This window comes from Ochotona princeps, chromosome 6 (genome assembly GCF_030435755.1).
Source record: "Ochotona princeps isolate mOchPri1 chromosome 6, mOchPri1.hap1, whole genome shotgun sequence".
Lineage (NCBI taxonomy): Eukaryota > Metazoa > Chordata > Mammalia > Lagomorpha > Ochotonidae > Ochotona > Ochotona princeps.
Genome location: NC_080837.1, coordinates 55440664 through 55461712, shown reverse-complemented (window position 1 = coordinate 55461712; position 21049 = coordinate 55440664). Strand labels below are relative to the sequence as shown.

General features: G+C 41.0%; 1 protein-coding gene across 4 annotated transcripts in view; it reads right to left on the bottom strand.

Moving 5' to 3' along the window:
• NPAS3 (neuronal PAS domain protein 3) overlaps positions 1-21049 on the bottom strand; it is an 830044-nt gene that overhangs the window by 47074 nt on the left and 761921 nt on the right. For all 4 annotated transcript variants that reach the window (XM_058666321.1, XM_058666323.1, XM_058666320.1 and 1 more), the window contains exon 6: positions 10611-10729. In XM_058666321.1, coding sequence (XP_058522304.1) covers positions 10611-10729 — 119 coding nt within the window. The remainder of the gene's footprint in view (positions 1-10610; positions 10730-21049) is intronic.

Below are 21049 nucleotides of genomic sequence, written 5' to 3'. Positions count from 1 at the left end.
GTTTGTTTTCAAAGGAGTTTTCATAGCAGATATAAAACTGGGGAAAAACTATCTTCTGAAACTGTAACTAGAACAATTAGAGTAAGCTATTTCCCATCATTCTAGAATCACCCAAAGTATAAAAGCTGTAGTTTCAGCACATGCCTGGTTCAGCATTTTATCTTCAGTGAAAAAATATTGCTGAAATGTTACTTGTTCTTGATGTCAGTGATTATTTTTTACCTCCCTGATGTAAAAGGGAATAATACCAGAATGACCTGTTACTAAGGATGCTGTATAAACAGAGGGATGGCTGAAACCCAACACGTGCCGTCTTCACTTGATGTTAGCCAAGAGGCCAAGAAGCAATCACACATGCTGCCTTTGTGGAAGCCTCACTATTGGTTACTCTGAAGCAGAGCCACTCTGTGAACCACAGCTGTGCAGACATCATTCAAGAGAGGGAGTCAACCAAAGAGCATGTCTTTGTGATTCTGTAGTAGCAGAGGACCTTCCTTTTTAAAGTTGTCTGGACCAGACAGTGTGATTAGAAGGTGTGTTTAGTGAATGCAAGAGGGGCCAAACTGTCTGACACAGTTTCACTGAGGAATTTCCCAGGGGAGAACTGCTGTGCATGGAGGAAGATCCAACAATGGACCCTCCATGCTTAGCAGGATGTGGGGTCTCTTGGAAAGTGATAGTGATGTCCGCTGATTCTGTTCTCTACTCCCTCTTGTCGCCCATCGAATGCCTGATGTGCAGTCTGAGTCTACATTTGGGTTTCGATACCATGCCTCAAGTACAGGCCTCTTCCTGAGTATTTGAAGAACCTGGATGTGGTAGGCACTGCACCATGTGTCCTAAAGATTAGATTCACACAAGTTAATATTCCTCACCATGAGAAGGGGGCTTGGGAGGATCTGGCCAGTGTGGGTATTTGGGCAAATTACATCACTTTCCAGATCTTTTGAAAAGAAAGAGAGAAAAGACACATTCCGTAAAGGACATAGTAGTTCATAATAAGAAACTAATCCAAGACTTAAGAGTGTTTTACACTTCCATGACAGATTCAGACAACCACTATATTGTTAGTTCCACTCCTAATTAAGTAGCATTTATACAGAACTCAGTTGCCAATGGGACTATTGGATTCTATTTCAAAAGGCTAAGTCCTAACATATGCAACAGAACTAAAGGAGATGTCACCTTACCCACTGATGATTGATGGACAACGAAGGCCAGGTCTATTGTCTCCAGCACTAGAAGGCCAACATAGTCAGGCTTCTTGTCTAACACTGCAGAGCCAGATAGGAGCACAGTGCTGCTGGGGGATACGAGTTTCCCAGTCCCCACCAGGTGTGCCCCTAGAAAACCACTGTTTCCATGACTTCTCCAAGGAATCATGAATTTGAAGGACATTTGACAAGGGGCTTTTGAGGCCTGTTAAATATATTCAGAACTGCCAAGTAATAATCAAGTATCTCTTGATTGTGCTTCCAGAGCTCTAGCTACTAGAATTGGGTACAAGTGGGGTACAAGTTAAATACACATTGATTTAAAAAAAAAACCCAACTGAATATGATAGCATGAAAAATATGTCATGCCATGTATTAACTATTAGTGCACCTTTCTTTTTCTCTTAAGGAAAAGGAAGAAAACTTCAAATTACTAAAGTATAATCAGGGCTCAGAAACGAAAAGTTTATAGGAATTGCATCAGTTGCATTTGCTTATGCCTAGAATCCGTTTAAAGAAAATGCAATACTGACTCAAGCAGGAAGTACGTTCTGCTTAGTACAAATCAAGCTTGATATTTATCAATTTAATTTTTTAAACAAATGTTTATTGAGTTTCTTCTGCCAAAACCTGCTGTAAAAATTTCAGTTTGTACTTCAATGATAAAGAAAAATGATGCGGAAAAGCATGGATAAAACAGTTTGTGTTAAGTGCTAGGGAGAACAAAAAGGAGTTGCAACATGGTAACTGATGGGGCGCAAAAGGTGTACCCGAGTTATTTTAGATGGAAAGGTGAGAAGGTGATGTGTGAGCAGAATAGAAGGGCAACATAGGAACCCATGGGACTTTGTTACAATCGTTTAGACCCCAGAGAATAAAAGGCAGAGCTTAAGGTTCTAGGACAGGGAGGTTACAAATGCTGCTCTATAGCAAACGGCAACTTTTCTGTGTGTGTGTGTGTGTGTGTGTGAGTGTGTGTGTGTAAAAGTACCAACCGTAAGTGAAAACTCAAGTTTCTAGTAGGGCAACTTAACAGCTATCCATTGCCCACTGGTAGGTCAGAATAAAAGACACATCCACACGTGTGCAGAGTTAAGGTAGAAAGCCATGGCTTGGGCTTGAGAACTGATGACAGACAATTCTTTCGTTTGAGAATCCTTATCCTCAAAACATTTGGCTTTGACGTGCTTTGTCTGATGGGGATTGGTGGTGTGAAGGTGGAGGGCAGATTCACACAGACACCTGGGAAGATGTGCTTAGTTCTGTTGTGCCCTCTACCACAGCTCCCTGAGAAGACAGGAACTCCAGAATCCTGGCTTTTTTCCCCTGCTTGGAATGAGTCAACAGATTCCCCTGCAGAGGGATGTATCACGTATCTGCAGTGCAGCAGGGTTTGGAGTCATGTGGCAATTGCCTTCCATAGAGGATTCAGCTTATAATATGGACTTGTTCTAACCCAACTGGAGCCTCTTGGTCTACAGGAGCCCAGAAGCTCTAGCTCTGGGCCACATCAATTTGACCCAGGCCCTACTCCATTTTTTGCATTAAAGGACTATATTAGTCTTACGATGCTAAATCAATTCCAAAGAAAACCATTTTATATGTGCTCCTTTTGTTAAAAGGATAGATGATATATGTTAGTCATGCTTTGTCCCTTGAAATCAATATTCAAAACTCCTAAGGAGAGAAATTTCTCAGAAACAAACGCATTTTCTATATTTGAAAGAAATCATTTATTGTAGGTCTCATATATATCAGCAGATGGTCTGAACTGTTCCTGACGAATGACAACCTCTCATAGTTACAGGTGCATAGGCAGAGACAAAGAAAGTCAAAGTTTGGATGATCAAAGCTCATCTTGTGGAACTCATGATTCTAGTCCCACAAACATGATACTTGTGTGTGAAAATGTATTGGGTGCTCACAATAGGCTGGGCATCCTGCATTATCATCTTATTTCCCAACAGACTTAGACAGAGTCTATTGGTACTTTTTTTTTTTAAAGATTCATTTATTTTTACTGGAAAGGCAGATATACAGAGAGGAGGAGAGACACAGGAAGATCTTCCGTCCAATGGGTCACTCCCCAAGTGACCGCAACGGCTGGTGCTGTGCTGATCCGAAGCTAGGAGCCCAGATCCTCTTTCAGGTATCCCACATGGCTGCAGGGTCCCAAGGCCTTGGGTCGTCCTTGACTGCTTTCCCAGGTCACAAGCAGGGAGCTGATGGGAAGCTGGGATGCCAGGATTAGAACCGGCGCCCATTTGGGATCCCAGCGTGTGCAAGGCAAGGACTTTAACCACTACGCTATCATGCCTGGCCCAGTCTATTGGTACTTAAATCTTACAAGAGAGGAAATAGATATTTAAAGAAGTTAAACAATCAACTTCAAGTCAGAGAACCAGGAATGTAGGACTAAGTCCAAATCTTTGCCCAACATCCCGCTTCAGTGCTTAATCACCCTTTAGTAGAGTTATTTTGAGATAATAAGGGTCAAACAGGATAATGTATCTGGAAGTACTTGAAATCTTTACAGAGTTAAATAATGGCTCCTTCAGACCACTGGATCAAGAGATTACTTAAGGGACACAGAAATTGTGGGCTATTGCAGCTGTTAACAGGGTGCATTAAGGAGTGGTGGGCCTGATAAAAAGGATGAACTGCACTTGTATTTACCTGTTCGTTTCTATGTCTTCTTGGAAAATGCTTTGAGTGGGGGGCCAGAGTCACACACGAGGGATAATCATAAACAGCTATCAGTTTGAGAATTCATTTTCAGAGGCAGGGGCATTAGTTAGTTAAATGGCAAAATAAATAGAAAAGGTTGTTGACTTCTACACCAATGGCGTGATTTTTCAAAGAGATCATCACTTTTGTTGTTCTTAGCTAGCCAAGGCAAAGAAAAACCAAAAAGATAAAGGCAGTATTAAAGAAGGGATCCTGTTACTTGTACATTCCTTATACAAATCAGTATAATGAAAAATGAACTATCTGTTAGTTAGCAACATACTTGGGCCCCAGACACTGACATACTTAAAATTTACAGGCACTTCACAGAATGGCTAGTGATTATGCCTTTAGTTGGTAAAATAGCTAGCTGATTAGTCCCGGCAGAAATGACATACCCTAAGCTGCAAGTACTGTCAGGCCTTGGTAATGAGAAATAAACTCTTTAAAATCAGAAACAATGTCAGCTGTATTTAAAATGACACTGGAAACCACTTTGTAATACACAGTTGTGCAGAGGTGAGCAGAGACTAAAGCAGGATAATAGGATTTTAAAAATTTGATTTTATTGGTTCTCTCCTCTATTTGCATTTTTTTCATCAAGTTCTACCCTGGAAAAATTTTTTTTCTCCTTCAATTTATTATGGGCATCTGGATGGATTGCAAGGAAATAAATGTATTGCCTTAGAAAGCTTGAATACGTTGACAGAATTTTTGGTCTCTGAAAATTCATCTATTGATTTGACAAGACAGTTACATTTTGCACAGCTTGGAATACCATGTTGCTCTTGTCACGACAACACAAAGCTGGAGCACAGGCTTTTGGAGGGACACTGATGGACCTGAGCACTTAGAACATCTCTAAATCTAGGGCAAGAAGAAACGCCCGGATGGCATCCAGTCTGTCCACACTTGGGTAGGGGTAGAGACATTTGAGACTGATGCGTTTAGTATATGTGCTCAGAAATCTCCAGAGAAGGACCACTACTATGTTAGGGCCAGATACTCCTCTAAGTTATATTTCTCCCAGTAGAATTAAAATTCTGGGCAAAGAAAAAGGAACCCAGCCCTTTTAAGTAATACATCACTTACTGTATTTCTGGCAATCTCTGAGAAATCACGGGGTTGTGTTGGAAGACAGGACACTTGCAAATATTAACAAATTCTTGCAAAGGGAAAATATCTAAGCATTCATCTCTAGGGAAAAAAATCTTGATTAATGATTTAATAGAAAGAAAATACGGATGACCAGAGGCTAATATGAAGTCGTGATGAATAAGTGATGATCGTGCCATTCTGTTTCTCATTTTCGAAAACGAAGCCTCACCAGATGGCTAAAGGGAATGCTGTGCTTGTGGTATATTTGGACCATAGCAATGCACTGAGTTTCACAGTGGCCTGACAGACAAGATGGAAAAACAGGAGCCAGAGAGTAGCCAATCCTTGAGTTCACAATGATTCCAATGATCACATGTCAAACACATAGATGTCAACTAGTAGGATATGTAGTGGTATGGTACAGAGCTTGATAGTTCGATATTTTTAATCGGCATCTCAAAGGAAAGAGTATTCATTCAACTCAGCCAATGTTTACTGAGTGACAACTATGTGCGGGATATCGTGCGAGGTGCTAGGGGACAAAACCAGAATGAGAGAGTACCTAGCATCCAATGTGGTGTACTGGAAAGAAGTGGAAATCAGAAGATCTGGATACTTCTCAGTCTTACTGTTAACTACATATGTAACCTTACATGAGTCATTCCTATTTCTTACCTGTGTTTTACTTATTTTCAAAATTGAGATAATGTACAAGAATTATGTAAGGTTTATGTGAAAAAGTATGTAAAGTATCTCATAAAATGAAGAGAACATGCCATATTCCGTTTAATCTATGGGAAAGTGTTCAGGTTATGAACTATTAGCAGCTTCCTAGAGTATGAATAAAATCTAAAAATTGTGTGTCGACACAACGAAGAATAAAGTTAGTTTACATGTGTTAAGGGAAGTGACAACAGCAGCAATACTGGCAGGGTTCCACAATGAACAAATATTTCTAGTGGCAAAAACATCCTTGAAGTGTGACAAAAGGGCATCTTAAGAAGAGGAAACAGCATGGTCAGAGTTACAATAGGGTAACTATGCAGGTATATTTCAGGAAAGACAAGTGGCCTTCTGTAGCTAGGTTGTAAATGGTAGGAATTCCAAGACAGAATGCTGGAGAAGGTGGAAGAAAATATAAACCACTCGTGACTTAGCAGCTGAGAGGCAAATTGTATCATAAGGAGGCTGCAAAAGTTTGCAGAAGTTATTTGGCTCAACATTTAAAGGCAAACCAATATACCAAAAGCAGCCTATATGGGAAACTGCTTATTTTTCAGAATCTGAGCACTTCTCTCCCTTAGTGACACTGTGCTGACATGAACCACATAAGTTGAAGATTTCAACTGCGTGAAGGATTTTGAGACTTTCACAGTGTTATATATACATGGGAGAATCAACGTCCCTCTCGCTCTCTGCCACTTTAGCTTGCTCTCTTGTGCTATTAGTGGTAGGACATCATAGGGTCTGTGGATAAATAGTCTGGAAGTGATAGTGGGTTTGATAAGCACTTGAGAGTGGATTGGAAAACTGCAAGTCCCATGACAGAGGAAATTATTCTCCCAAGACCTCAGCTAAGGAGGCAACCCAATTAGTCTTCACTTCTCTAATTTTCCTGATTACATATCTTCTTTTACCCCATGTGCCATACCTCCTAAGTTCCCCCAGATACAGACCTAATCAAGAAGGCAGAATATCGAGATGCAATGCAATTTAAGTGGGAGCTGTGTTATGTTAAGATATGTAACCAACAATGAGACCTAAACAACAGGGAGGCCCCTCAGGCATAAAAAGTGGCTGGTCCAGATAACATGCTACTGTGGATATCCAAGCACATGAGAACAGTAACAAATGAATGACAGTTCAGAGAAGGGTAACTTCACTGGAGACTGAGTGATTTTTCTGGGGACTTAGTGTGGCAAACCAAGCAGTAACAACTGACATTACCCTCTGTACTTAAATTAGCAGGTGCACTTCTTTGGCTAGAATTCTGGTAGAGGTCCATGAATGTGGGTGACAGCACTGGAAAGGATGATAATTTATTCCTTGGGCAGGTGTCAGAATCACAAAGCCCCAATATACTAGTGCTGTGGGATATGGTAAGGGAAGATCTTCAACAGGCGAGAGTCTTCTGTTTAAAACACTGTATAGTAATGACTTTTTTATATATGTTTGAAATTCAGTTCACTCTGAGTCCTTTGGACTTAGTCTTATTTAAATAGTGAAACAGAAGGGTTAGAAGGGTTAAAGTTGAGCTTGGGAGTTCAGCTGTCTGGAGTCAGTTCCAGCTCCTAACTAGCTCCTAAAAAACTGTATGAACATGAGAAAGCATCTCACTTACAGTCTCAGTTGAGCCACCTGAAAATGGGCAAAAGACAATGTCAACTTGGGACAATGCTGGGCAATAGAAGAATTTTCAAAGTACTTCCTAGGGGCTAAATAAACAATATCTGTTCTAGAGCCGGGGTTCAATAAGTGATAGTTTTGTTATCATCCTTGCAATTTGGATAAGTAGGTGCTACGTGATGAAGAAAGTCAGGTCCACGTGCTGAGATTACAGAAGACATGGAAAGAAACGCAGTGACCTGTACTGAGCAAGGCATGACATCTCAGATCTTTAAATAAGGGGAATGAAAGATGCACACAGGATCAATCAATTTGGGAGAATACTGGGAGTACGGAGAAATTATCATTGCCGTTTCTTTTTATTTGCATTTATTGTGTGGTGGTAGGACGATCACCAGCTTTATTGGAATGTTTTATTAGCTGTTACGTTTACTTATTGAGAATGAGAAGATAAATAGGGACGTTACTCAGCTGTGTCATATCATGGGTTCTCATCAGCTCTTCTCCTAACTTCCAGACAGGGTTAATTAACGAGGGAAGTTCATGGGGGAGGGGGAAGGGGAGTCTCAATGGGGGAGGAGTGGCTGCATCCAGCTCTGAGGACAGTGGTAATAGTCCCTCTATCTTTGCCAATTCTGATGTTCAATGTTGTACTTCTGAATATTCCGCTTCTCAAAGTCTCTTACAGTGGACATGTCTTGTTAATCCCCAACACAAGTTGATTCAGATGTGGTTTGCCTTCACTTGTTTGCACAGTCCCTTCTCATTCACAGGGGACATGCCACGTCCTCACCGACACCTGCTGTTGGTTTTCCTCTTCCAAGAGGATTCCCTTGCTACACCAGCCACATCCGCATATTACGTCATCTCACGCTGCATAGAAGTATATCTTCGAGGTTAGGTGGGTGGAATGTGGAGTCAGATGTCCAAGGTCAAACTCAAGTTCTGTTCCTTCAGTATGTGATGATGGGTCCTAATTAACTCTCCAGCCTTAGTGACTTCATGTGTAAAGTGGAGAAAACAAAAGTACTTTGCCCTAGGACCAAGGCCAAGCCAGGTTAAAGCCCATGTGGATGGCAGAGGCCCAAGCACTGGGGCCCTCTTTGGCTCCCTTTTCATGTGCATTAGCAAACAACTGGATCAGAAGTGTTGCAGCCAAGGGTCAAACTGGCAACCATAAGAGATGGTGAAATTCGCGGGTCCTCAAGGAATGATACTTTTAAACCTACACCTCAGGTTTTAGAACAAAAAAGTTTACTTTGGTGCAAAAATTTTTTGAAATAATACACCACTTTTTTATGTTGTTTATTTTCCACGAGCTTGTGTAGATAGCCAACCATTTACAATGCAATGCATCTATATGTTAGCTGTACTTTTACCTTCATTACCCATGAAACCAGTCTTTTTACTTACTCGTTGAAATCTATCCCTTTTCTATTTAGAATGTAAGTGTCATGAAAACTGGTAGTCTGTTATTCAATGCTGGCTTTTAAGATCTAGAACGCATCCCATACTAGAAGATCAATTAATACTCAGTGAATGAAGGAATGAGGACACTATTAGCATTTAAGATACTAACTTTCCTAACTTTAGGTCATGCAGTGAAAATAGCTCTCTTCTGGTGCTCATGGAGCAAAACAAAAACTCAATCTATTTCAATTTCTACCTAAACTGTAACTCTGTTCTTTTTCATCATTTCTTTTTTACCCATACCACCCACTTATTTTTAGATCCAAAACTTTAGATCTCAAGTCTGTATGCTGAAAGAATATTTGTATTCTTCAAAAAATTACAAATGTCTAAAAATATTGGATTACAGTAAGCTTTCTCAAACTATATTCCACCCCTTCCATCCTTCCTCCTTCCTTGGATATACTGCCTACAAAATTGTAAAAGCCAGGAAAGGTGAAGAACACTAGGAGACAGTAAAGTAGGAGTGGGAAGGAAGCCCATGGCTCTTAAAACCTAGAATGCAAAGACAGGTCTTCCTAGCACTAGCACTGAAATAACAGTCATCTCGGCGTGTGCAGTCTGTTCCGAGAACTGCACAGCTAATGCTAATGCTACACAGCCAGTGGAATCAACACATCATGTTCAGCAGTTCAGGGAAACACAAAACTATCCGAAGGATAGCATCCAATTTCTCCCTTCTCCTTTGTCATGGGTTTTCGTAGGGCACAGTAGTAGAACTGCCATACTGCCCCAGACCTCTCTTCAGGGCAGGGTAGGGGTGTTCCACAGACACCTTTCAGTCTATAGGACAGCTCAGCTAAAGGTCTTGGGCAGCCCTGTGTCCCCACCTCCATCCTTCATTTGCTGTGGGATGTCACAGGAAGTGCCTGACTCTGATCTTTATACGACTGCTCGTGTTCTGACAACATCTGTAAGGATTCTCAGGCCTTGTGCTCACAGCTGTGGCCACCCCTGACAGCTCCATGTTTACCCTAAAGGATTGAACTGTCAGAGGTTCTAAACTCACACATGAGGAAACGCTGTGTTGGCCATGGAACATTATGGTTCTGGTTGCCCTCCCATATATAATAAATACTGCTGGGGAGACTGGTTACTATGTTGCAGAACGGAGAAGATTCACGTTGCCAAAGGCATAGCATACATTTCATGGGCCTTAATTTGTGTTGCTGTAGTAACTAGAATGTTGGAATTGCTTGAGATTAAAAAGAAGGCTTTTATGTCTTTTAACCTTAAATTTACAATAATGTGCATTATACTCACAGAATTGGTCTTTGTGAGGAACCTTTTCACTGTAGGTAACACTGTGGAGGTATGCTAAAGAATGACTGTTCAACAATTACAATTTCATAATTAAGTTTTCTATGTCTGTGGCCAAGATGTTACTACAGAATTGATCGCCTTTCTTGCAAAGGAGGAGAACTGGAAGGAGGAAGTAGGTGAATTACAGTTCTAAAACAGTCATAATAATGAGTGACACAAATTTGACTCACCTTCTCTGTCAAAGTGAATTGGCTTTTAATTAGTCAGGCACTTGGTGTGCCATTAGCCAGAGTTTTACAAAATAAGGCTCCAACGGGGACACTCAATGCCCTAAGAGTACTTGAAGAAGGATGACCAGGAAACCCTATGGGATGTAGTCTAGGTCATCAGTGCTAATTCTTTGGATTCAAGGCAGATGAACAACTCAATGAAAATGACCTAGAACTGTTTGAGACAGAAATCTCTGCCCCCACCCCTGGGGTTCCAGCTTACCTTGTATCCTGATGATTTGATGTGCACGCCACGTTTGGTCAGCGTAGATTTCATTCGGATGAAAAAGGAACGCTCAAGGGTGTTGTCAGTGCTTAGCAGACTGGGGCTGGTGGACTCCACTGAGGAACACAAAAACACAGGGTTTTGAGTTTTGCGCAGGCCCTCACAGACTGCTCAGGTGCAATCCTTGAGTTCACTAAAAATACATGACTGATGGGTGCTAAGAGCATAGTAATCAATTCACCTCATTTAGAAAAGATTTGCTTTGCAGAAAATAAAAAAGAAAAATTAATATATCTAAAGCAAGTCTCTTGCGGGTTTTTGCAAGAGCTTTTCAGACCTTGTAACTTCTGAAAGTTCCCTACAGGAGGGGTCTACTAGTAAGTACTTTCAGGTCACTTTAAGGCATAACTGATCTGTGTAGAGCGAACTTTCCTTAAACGAAGGACCCCATAGACTCACGGGATCAACCTAGGCATAGGCAGACGTGCTTCTGAAAAAGACCAAGGAAAACTCACGCTCTGTCCTGCCTGTCCATCTCTTCTTTTATCTACTGCGGAATTTCAGGACCTACAAAGTTGGATACCCTGTACTCACCCTATCTTTGGCCTACAAATAGGCTTCTGTCATTGCAGAAAATAACAGGCACACAATAACTCCAATGACTCAACAGAGAGAGATGAGAATGGGCTGTGCAGACAGAAACCAAATGAAAACTACACATGATGTCAACTTTCCATTTCGGTCACTAAAGGAAGCTTCCCTCCACCTTCCACCCAAATAGAAAACAGTTGCTATTTTGTTCACTCCTTTTCTTCTAAGATGATGATCCTTTGTTCTCTCTGCTTTTCTATGTTTATCACCTAAGCAGAATATTCTCACTTAGGGGGCTTCATATAGTCTGTGGCTAATCTATAAATACATGTAAGCAATCATACCAGATTATAGCATAAACCTATTATATTGAAAGATAAGCTTATTTTCCTGCAAAGAAATTAATCTGGAGATAAAAGTATTTATTTGAGCAGCACAGAGTTCCCATCTACTTGCTCCATCTCCAAACAGATGCAATGTGCCCAGACTGGGGAGAGGGAGTCCAAGCCAGAAACACATGTGCATGGCAGGGACCCAAATACATGTGCTGTCCTCTGCTACCTTCCATGGTACACATTCGCAGGAAGCTGGAATTGGGAACAAACCTAGGCACCCTGAAATGGGACACATGTGTCCCTGCCTTCTCAGAAGGTAAAAAAAAAAAACAGTATGTTCAACAGCACACAGGATTTCTTCTAATTAACCCTGATGCTTACACAATTTTCTCCAGAGTAGAGGGAAAGAAAGACATACAAGAAAGAGACTTAAGAATTAAGCATATGTGAAGATAGCTGTTCAACATGGGAAAAATTGGCAAAACAAGCTGTTACATTTTAAGTCATGAAATGTAATTCACGTATTTGTAAGGGTAAGTCATTACGAGTTCTATGTTACATTTGATTCTCAGACGAGCGAGAAATGAGAATACAGGTGCTTCTACTCCCTGTGGGCTGGGGCTTTTCTCGGAGCAGTCTTCTCCTGACATGGCTCTATTTTACTGTATTTGTGGCATTTTCAGTCTGGTGTGATGGAGCCACTGGCGACTGTCCCTTTCTCATGTGTCTCTCTTAGGGTCTTTTATTATTTTATTTTAGAGAGCTTGGATCCGATGTCATTTTAAATGTACAGCTTTTTATCACTCGAGGGAAAAGCAGAGCCATGTTATATTTAGTACTTTCATTTCTTCTGATTAAATATGAATTACTATGAAATTTTTCTCATCATCTAACACGCCATAATACGCCAACAGCTTTTTAATACACTATATAAGCACAAACTTCTGCTCTAAGAGTTTAATTTGCCCCTCTAATCCAATCACATCAACCTTATTTCTCTTATCAGAGATTCCCATTTTGAATTAAATGAGCTCATTAGTTTTAATCAAAAGCAGAGAGATCAAAACTTAAACGTAAATGCTTTAGATCAGAACTGTCAGTCAGCCGTGCAGTTCTATTTTACTAAAACACAAGATCAGAGACCCTTAGAACCAATTTTTTCTCGTAAGGGATGCTGAGAGCTTGAAGATGCTATATACCCCCCCTTTTTTTCCTCCCAAGGACAGATTATACATTTAAGGTTAGACTTAATTTATAGCAGTTTTTTCATCCTGGTGGAAATGGAAAAGTATGCCAATCTACTGTTGTCCCTTTCACATGGATTGGCCTTGGTCCTCAGAGACCTGCACTCACATGAAGCCATCAGAATCCACGCCATCAACTCAGCCTGAAAAATTCAGCTCTGTTCAGCAAGATTATGTTTGCAATTGCTGAGGAAAAAAAAAACTTCCCAGTGAGGGAAAATGTATTTTTGGGCTATGGGCTAGAATCCTGGCTACTAGGATCCAGCCACTTAACTGCAGAAGGGTGGGTAATTCAGGCATTGTGAGAGATGATTGTTTTCAGTATGGAAACTGCACAGCGAAACACTTGGAGTGTACATTAGAGGGCACAGCATGGGTGCTTCCGGCTGGGTGAAGACGTAAGTTTCGAATGAGCTATGGAGCCCAACTTTGTTATCGTGCCCTGACTGAGGCAGGAGGGCGCCAGCACCCATCATTCTCATGCAGCGGTTAACTGCCTCCACACATAGAGCAGTGTCGGTGACAAGTGCTAAGAGCAGGTTTTGTTTCACTGAAATCTAAATGGGTCCTCAAGTTTTGTCCCAAGAGCAGGGCACGCTGGGTGAGTCAGGGAGAAGCACAGAGGGGGCAGATTTGAAACGATCGTGCTTTCTGAGGAAGATTGCTGCTTGAATTCCCCATGGTCTCCCAGCTCGGAGAATGGGGCAGGGGCAGCCTGCCATGCCTGCCCCTTGGAAAGGGAAGGAGAACAGACTCATTGACAGCACATTTATGGCTAGGCTGTCTTGAGGTCGAGCAAGTATGAGATACTTCAAAAATCAGGGGGAAAAATCAAATTAAAAGGGGAATTTATTTTGGCACAAAAATGTTTGAAATCCATGTCAACAAGGGGTCTTCAAGAAGTTCACGTAAAGTGTGGGCATTTGGTGTGGCAGCCTGGGATGCCTGACTGCCATTGTAGGAGTATGTGGGTTTGAGTTACAGGTCTACTTCTGATTCCAGCTTCTAGCACCAGGGCTGAGCTAGGCAGAAGCAGGTTCTAGAAGCTTCACCCAGGCCTCCCAAATGAGTGGCAGGAGCCCAAGTACTTGGGTCATCTTCTGCTTTTCGCAGCCCTTAGCGAGGAGTATGATCAGAAGTGCAGCTACCAGGACTTGAACTAGTGCCTGTATGGGATGCTAGTGTTGCCAGTTGTGGCTTTAACCTCGGAATGCCAAAATCCTGCCCCTATCATGAACTTTTGAATTCTCTTCGTATTGTATTCCTATGCATAAGACTGGATTAAGTGTTCAAAGCCTAGTTATGCTCAGTTTTTATCTACACACTACAAACTAGGAGTTGAGAAAAAAAGACCTAACAACTAAGAATTACATGGACCATCCATCCTTTGCTGAAAATCAAGGGCCTCAACTTTAAAAAAAAAAGCTAAATTATCTCAGCTATTCAAATGTCAGCTTTTACATATTTTATAAAAATGTACAGAACAATTTATGGCCAAAATTGTAATAATTTTCATGTTGGAAAAGCCACCCTAATGGGAAATCGTATCTAAGTTCTTCCCCATCTGTTCATGATAACTGTTGTGGATGTAGCTCTCATTATCCTTAGGAAGGTGCAGGAGGCAGACAGGCCCCTACAGAGAGGCACGGAGGCTGGCTCCCAACAGTCACAGCACAGGACTTGGTGTGCTGGGTCACTGAGCCCCACTGAAGCCTTCAGCTCACTAGACTCTGGTTGCCTCAGGAGGGACCCCAAACCTATACTACCTGGAGAAGCTGTTCCTTGGTTTTTGCCTGGCCTGAAAAAATGGTCTGAGGGGCCTGTGCTTTTCTAAAGCCATAAACATTTGGGGTGATAGCTCTGTAGCAATAGACTGCTATTAGAATATCCCTGTAGAATTTTTTTTTAAAAATCCATAGCCTTGTTTTGATATATGACCATCCATATATGACCATACATAGGCAAAGCTTACATGATGGTTGCAAGGAATGCATAGTCCCAGGTGTCTTACCTAGTGAATGTACATGTGTAGGGAAAATCAGCTGATTTAAATAGGCCGAGTCTGCATTTACAAAAATAAGCTTACTCGGGTTTTTCTTTTCTTAAGTATATAATTTGCAGAAGGTGCCACCAACATGGCCATCTATGAGAATATTGGATCTTGAGAAGCAGCAATGGTGCAGCCTTGGTTGTCTTTGTTGTATCTATTTCCTGGTCCACTCTGGGTTTCCTCTTCCCCTTCAAGTACCTAGAATTGTGTTTCACACAAGTGGCATTCAGCTGTGCATGTGGAGATAAAGTGACATTCAGATGCTTTCTTTTTATCCCTGTTACTCTCTCATGGGAAACAATATCTTGTCTCTAAAGTGGTATTTTGGGGGAAGAGGAGGAGGGGATCATGATGTCTTTGTCTGGTTTTCATTCATCTCTAAGGAAGTGCTTTCTGTAGAGTGTTCTTTTGAGAGTCTTGGGCCAGTTGGGTGAGTAGTCAAAAGAGTGTTGGCCCGCTTTCTCCCAGGATGTGAGAACACTTCATTCTCTGTCTTTGGAAAGCTGGTTTGTGTCCCATTGGCCTGTCTTCTAGTATGTGCCAGGGAACTCTGATGGGGGCAAAGACCCTGAGTAAAATGGAGTGGGTGTTGATGCAGTGGCTCCCTTTCCCTGTGGTCACAGGCCATACCATCCTCTGCCAACAATGCTTGCTCTGGAGTGTGACAAAAAAGCTCCATGTACTTAACTCTCATTATGACTGATACCTGCCCCCAGTCACTGGTAAGGCTTCCACTTTGGGAATCCATGAATCATCAACAGAAACTCTAGATTCTAACTCTGAAAATAATTGTGGTTCAATGTTGATGTCATAAAATTGTCTCAAAAATCTTGTTAAAAATAGACTTGTAAAGGAAAGGGGAGAAATAACTTGGCAACCGATGCCACTGGTCAGGATGAACTCCCTGGCAGTGTGTGGCCTGGCTGGGATCACAGTCAGAATGAATATGTGGCTGTTTTGCAGGTGTTCTGGGCATGCTTGGGGAGGCTGTCCCCTGAGGGAGAGGTGCATGTTCAGAGTTTCTTGCTGTTCCACAGTTGGTGCTTGCAAGATACCACTCTTGGGCAATGCACAAGGTGTGAGAGTCAAGCTGCTCCCGGTGGGTGTTTCCATACACAGTGGCTAAGCAACAGTCAAATTCAAGGGGGAAAAACTAAGTATGAGAAAGATGGCCTTGGAGAGCATCTGGTATCCATGATGACCAATTCCGCAGCGGCCCGAGCTTGATGACGGATGTGCCACCTGAATACCACAAGCAAGTGATTTAAATCTTCCTGGATACTCCCTATAAATGTTGCTGCTTGAGGGATCTATTCTTGGAGAAAAAAATATAGCAAGTCCTCCCAGGATGCCATGTGGATTCTATTACCATTATTGCGTATGGGATCCAGTGTGGCAATGCTTTTATCACGTCTATAAAATGGTTATGAGCCAATTCTCTATATAAAACATACTCAGTAACAGTGAGGTTTTTTTTTCCCTCCTCTTCTTTTCTGTTTCTTTATTTCCTTCCTTCTTTCCTTCACTTTTTTTTTCTTTAATGACAAACATGATGTCAGACAAAGGGCATCCAGCCTTAGTCTTTGTAGTACAATACAAAATAATACATAAACACCTTTGTGAAGGCAGCTCAACACCCCATGTTTTCTATTAAAAAGTCATGTTCAATCTTCACTGTTGATAGAACCGAATAGCTAACACAGGGAACATTGTATATCAGAAAGGTCAATAGTTATTATGAGCTACAAATATATTTTTTTCCATCCTTCAGGCTGTTTAGCGCATATCACAGCATGAGCAGCTGTCTCCTTTAATGCTTTTAAAATTAGAATCCCAAAGAGGAAGAAAAAATTATGGTTGCAATGATTGCTCTTTGCTTTTGTAAGTTTACTTTAATATACTGTTTTATATACATGAATCTTTGGTGCAGCCCATGCATGGGGCAAGAACTGGTTGCCAGAACCCAGCTGAACTGCCATGTTTGTTTATTTATTTTTTTTAACATTCTGGCCAGAGCTCTAAGTCAGGGACAGATGTTGCCAATGTACTGTATTTTAAAATGGAAGGAATCTGGTTACAGAGGCACTTGTACACACACACACACACACACATATGCTTTCTGCCTTTCCCTTGCTGTAAAGCTCTCTTACCCATGCCAACAATACTGTATGATGAGGAACAGCTACATAGCACTGGGTGAAAAATCGGACAGTGAGCCAGTCTTACTGGCGTTAGGTGGTACCTCATTGATGTTTTAATTTGGATTTCCCTTATTGCCAGGAAACTTGAGCATTTTTTCATATGTTTATTTGCCATTTGGGTTTGTTCCTTTGTGAAGTGTCTGCCCATTTCCCGTGCCCATTTCTTAAGTGGCTTGTTTGTTTTGACATTTTGGTTGTTTTGTAGCTCTTTGTATATTCTGGAGATCGCGCACTATGTAGGTGATAGAGGGCTGAAGATCTTCTCCCATTCTGTGGGTTGCTTTTTACTTTGTTGATTATTTCCCTTGCTGTACAGAAGCTTCTTAGTTTGATGAGGTAAAAGCACCAACAACACTTGTTGGCGAGGTTGCGGGGAAAAGGGAACCCTACTCCACTGCTGGTGGGGCTGCAGGCTGGTACAGCCTCTATGGCAATCAGTATGGAGAACATTCAAACAACTCAAATACAACATACCGTATGATCCAGCAATAGCACTCCTAGGAATATATCCAGAACACTTGTTTTATGAGAAACCAACATGCACTCCTATGTTCATAGCAGCACAATCAGTAATTGCAAAAACATGGAAGCAGCCAAAATGCCCATCAACAGAGGATTGGATAAGAAAGCTATGGTTCATCTACTCCATGGAATACTACTCAGCTATTAAAAAAACAAAATGCAGTTCTTTGTGGCCAAATGGGCCAAACTGGAAACCATAAAACTAAGGGAAATGAGCCAATCCCAAAAGGTTAAATATCACATGTTTGCCTTAATTTAAGATGATATGATGTTATGTATAACATGTTATGTTATGTATGTTATATGTTGTGTATAAACTAAAATTGAAATGTCAATGAGGTGGTCACAGAAGGTGGTTAAGAACTGGCATTTACTTTTAACATATTGGTTACTCATTACTATGTCAATTAATTCCATAATGATGTAAATTTTTGCTGATGGTATGTTGGAGCTTTTAATTGATCGGGATGATACTCTGCTGGCTCTGTCTTCAGACCAGAGAGGGTATACCTAAGAAGCCGTTGAACTTGACTGGACAATAAGATGCCGGACTCTATGTATATGCTCTATGTATATGCTTGCAATGGGGGAATCTCAACTGAACTTGAACTGTGGTTATGCAACAAGGTGGAGGAATCTACCATGGTGGGAGGGTTTTGGGGAGGGGTGGAGAGAATCCAAGTACCTATGAAACTGTGTCACATAATACAAAGTAATTAATGAATTAAAAATAATAAATAAATACATTTAAAAAAATCAGGCAGTGATTGAAACTATTGAGAGGCAAACTGTCACTTCCTGGTGCAGGGACACAGACTGAGAGTGTGTTCTGATTTTTTTAAAGGCTGATCATTTGTCTGCCCTTGGAACTTCTTGCCCTAGAAACAATACTGTTATTTTGAAAACATGTAAGGACACATCGCATGTTTTACCACAGCCTTCTTACTCTGTTTGCTTCGATGAAATATTTACTGAGTTGTTAGAATGATCTGGGCCCACTCATAATAGTGTTTAAAGGTTGGGAGTGAGGAAAAATACTATAATTTCAGATAAAGATTCATGTTAGCAAAAAAAAAAAAAAAAGGCTGAGTAAGAGGCTCGCGGCTGATGGGAGACCACATTGTGGTTGTCGGGCCACAAGGGGTCTCAGGCTTTGGAGGCATCTGAGATGTGACTAAGTCATGTGAATATCTAGGGTAAGAGATTCTAATTTTACTACCTCAGAGAGGTAAGAAACTATTGTTTGGTTAGATATGCATTAACAACAATGAAATGCTAGAAAGGTTATCTTCTGAACTTTTGTCCAAAAATAAAATACATTATTTGTCTGCAGTAATGACTTTGTAGGTAGGATACTTTGTGAAGAATTAATAAACATTTTTTATGGTATGTCCAGTCCCACCTAGATGTTCCCATTGCTGCTGTTCTTTGTCAAATCTCCAAGGAGAGCAGGCTCAGTAGGAAAAGTAAAATAAAGATTGGATACATAAATGGCATACTTTCCTTTGCTGAATTTTGGTGGTAAAAGAGACTCAACTATGCTTATGGACTTAGACGCTGAGGCTTAGAGTTGTCTATTTTGGAAATGCTGGCTGAAGACTGTAAATCCTAAGTAATGTTTAACCAGAAACACAGAAAGAAAAGTGAGTCTCTGAAAGGGGTGGTTGTGGGGGAGAATAAAAAGTTTGGTTGGCAGGGGTATGATGGAGAAAGAGAGATAGGGAAAGTGATTTGGTGCTAGACAACATAATCTCAATGAAGTGAAGGTTGTTAGCTGAGACATAGGACAGGGAAGAGGGAGGGAGTCTAGGGAGGAAAAACATTACAATTAAAAAACCACTATTGCAGGAAATATTGTGTGGAAATCAAAGAAAATGTATTGCGGTTGCATCAGCTACAAGCATGGCTTAAATTTAAGAGCATTGATTTTTTGATGTTCCCTAGTACAAAATGCTTTGTGATTTTCTTTTTGTAAAAGAGATACAGGACAGGGAGGTGTTTTGCGGGGATAAGAACCAGCACAGCAGGGTAAGACACAAACAGATGAAAATTGATGGGAAGGAGGAGCTGGGGATGGAAAAAGATGGCAGGATAGGACATAGGAGAGGCGGCAAATAGGGTATTCAGTGACTCTGAGAATGTTAATGCTTTTCACATGGCTCATCTATATACATACATAATTATATTTTCTTCCTGTGTTCATTAAAAAATTAGATATATATAGTAGAAATAAGGAAAACAAAATCCCAGTAACCTTATTATCTAATTGTAGTCACTTTAACCCTGAAGCCTTAGTTATTATTTATTTATTTATTTTGATATTGTGATCGTGTTTGTGTTTGTCAGCAATTTAAAAAAAAAAGATTTATTCTATTTGAAAGATTTACAGAGAGGAGGTAGATCTTCCACTGGCTGGGTCACGCCCCAGATGGCCTCAATAGCTGAAGCTGAGCCAGTCTGAAGCTGGGAGTCAGGAGTTTCTGGTTCTCCCATGTGGGTATAGAAGCCCAAGGCCATGTGCCACTGCTTTCCCAGTTTAAAAGTGAGAGCCCATGGGCCCAGCAAGATAGCATAGCGTTTAAAGTCCTTGCCTTTAATGCGCCAGGATCCCATATGGGTGCCAGTTCCAATCCCGACAGCTTCACTTCCCATCCAGCTCCCTGCTTGTGGCCTGGGAAAGCAGTCAAGGACGGCCCAAAGCCTTGGGACCCTGCACTCCCATGGGAGACCCAGAAGAGGCTCCTGGGTTCGGATTGGCTCAGCGCCAGCTGTTGTGGCTGCTTGGGGAGTGAACACATTGGATGGAAGATCTTCCTCTCTGTCTCTCCTCTCTGTACATCTGCCTTTCCAATAAAAATAAATAAATCTTTTTTTTTTTTTTAAGTGGAGAGCCCATATGGGCTATGGGTGGTACAGGCAGAGGATTACAGTGTTGAGCCACCACACCAACACTGCCAACATTTTTAATATTAAAGATGTCATAACTATGTAATGCTCGTGATTTTTTTAGACACTCAAGGGAACATATATTGGAGCTCTAGAAGTTTAAATAACAAGACAGCAATTGCATTTTTCCATGTCATTACCTCATTTTTAAGTACTAAACTGTGTAATATTCCATTGCATGGTGATGAATTTCTTGGAAGGTTACCTTCCTTCAGCTTTCTTGCTATGCTTGAGGATGGATTTCTAGAAGGAACATTGCTGGGTCAAAGGGCATAGGCTTTTCTTCTAAGAACTATTCATATTATGGATAAATCAATTTCCAGAAAAGTTGTTTTGGGTCAGTTTACATCTGTTAGCAACTTCTCATAATGTTCAAGGTGATAGCCACTTTAAAATATTTGTTTCATGTAAAATATCAAATTAACAAGATAGAGATTTCAATGACAGGACATTTATAAAATCATATTTATTTTTATTTTGGGTGAGGCTGAATCATATCTTAATATGTATTTATTGGACAGTCAGGTTTTTTCCAGGGAGTCACATT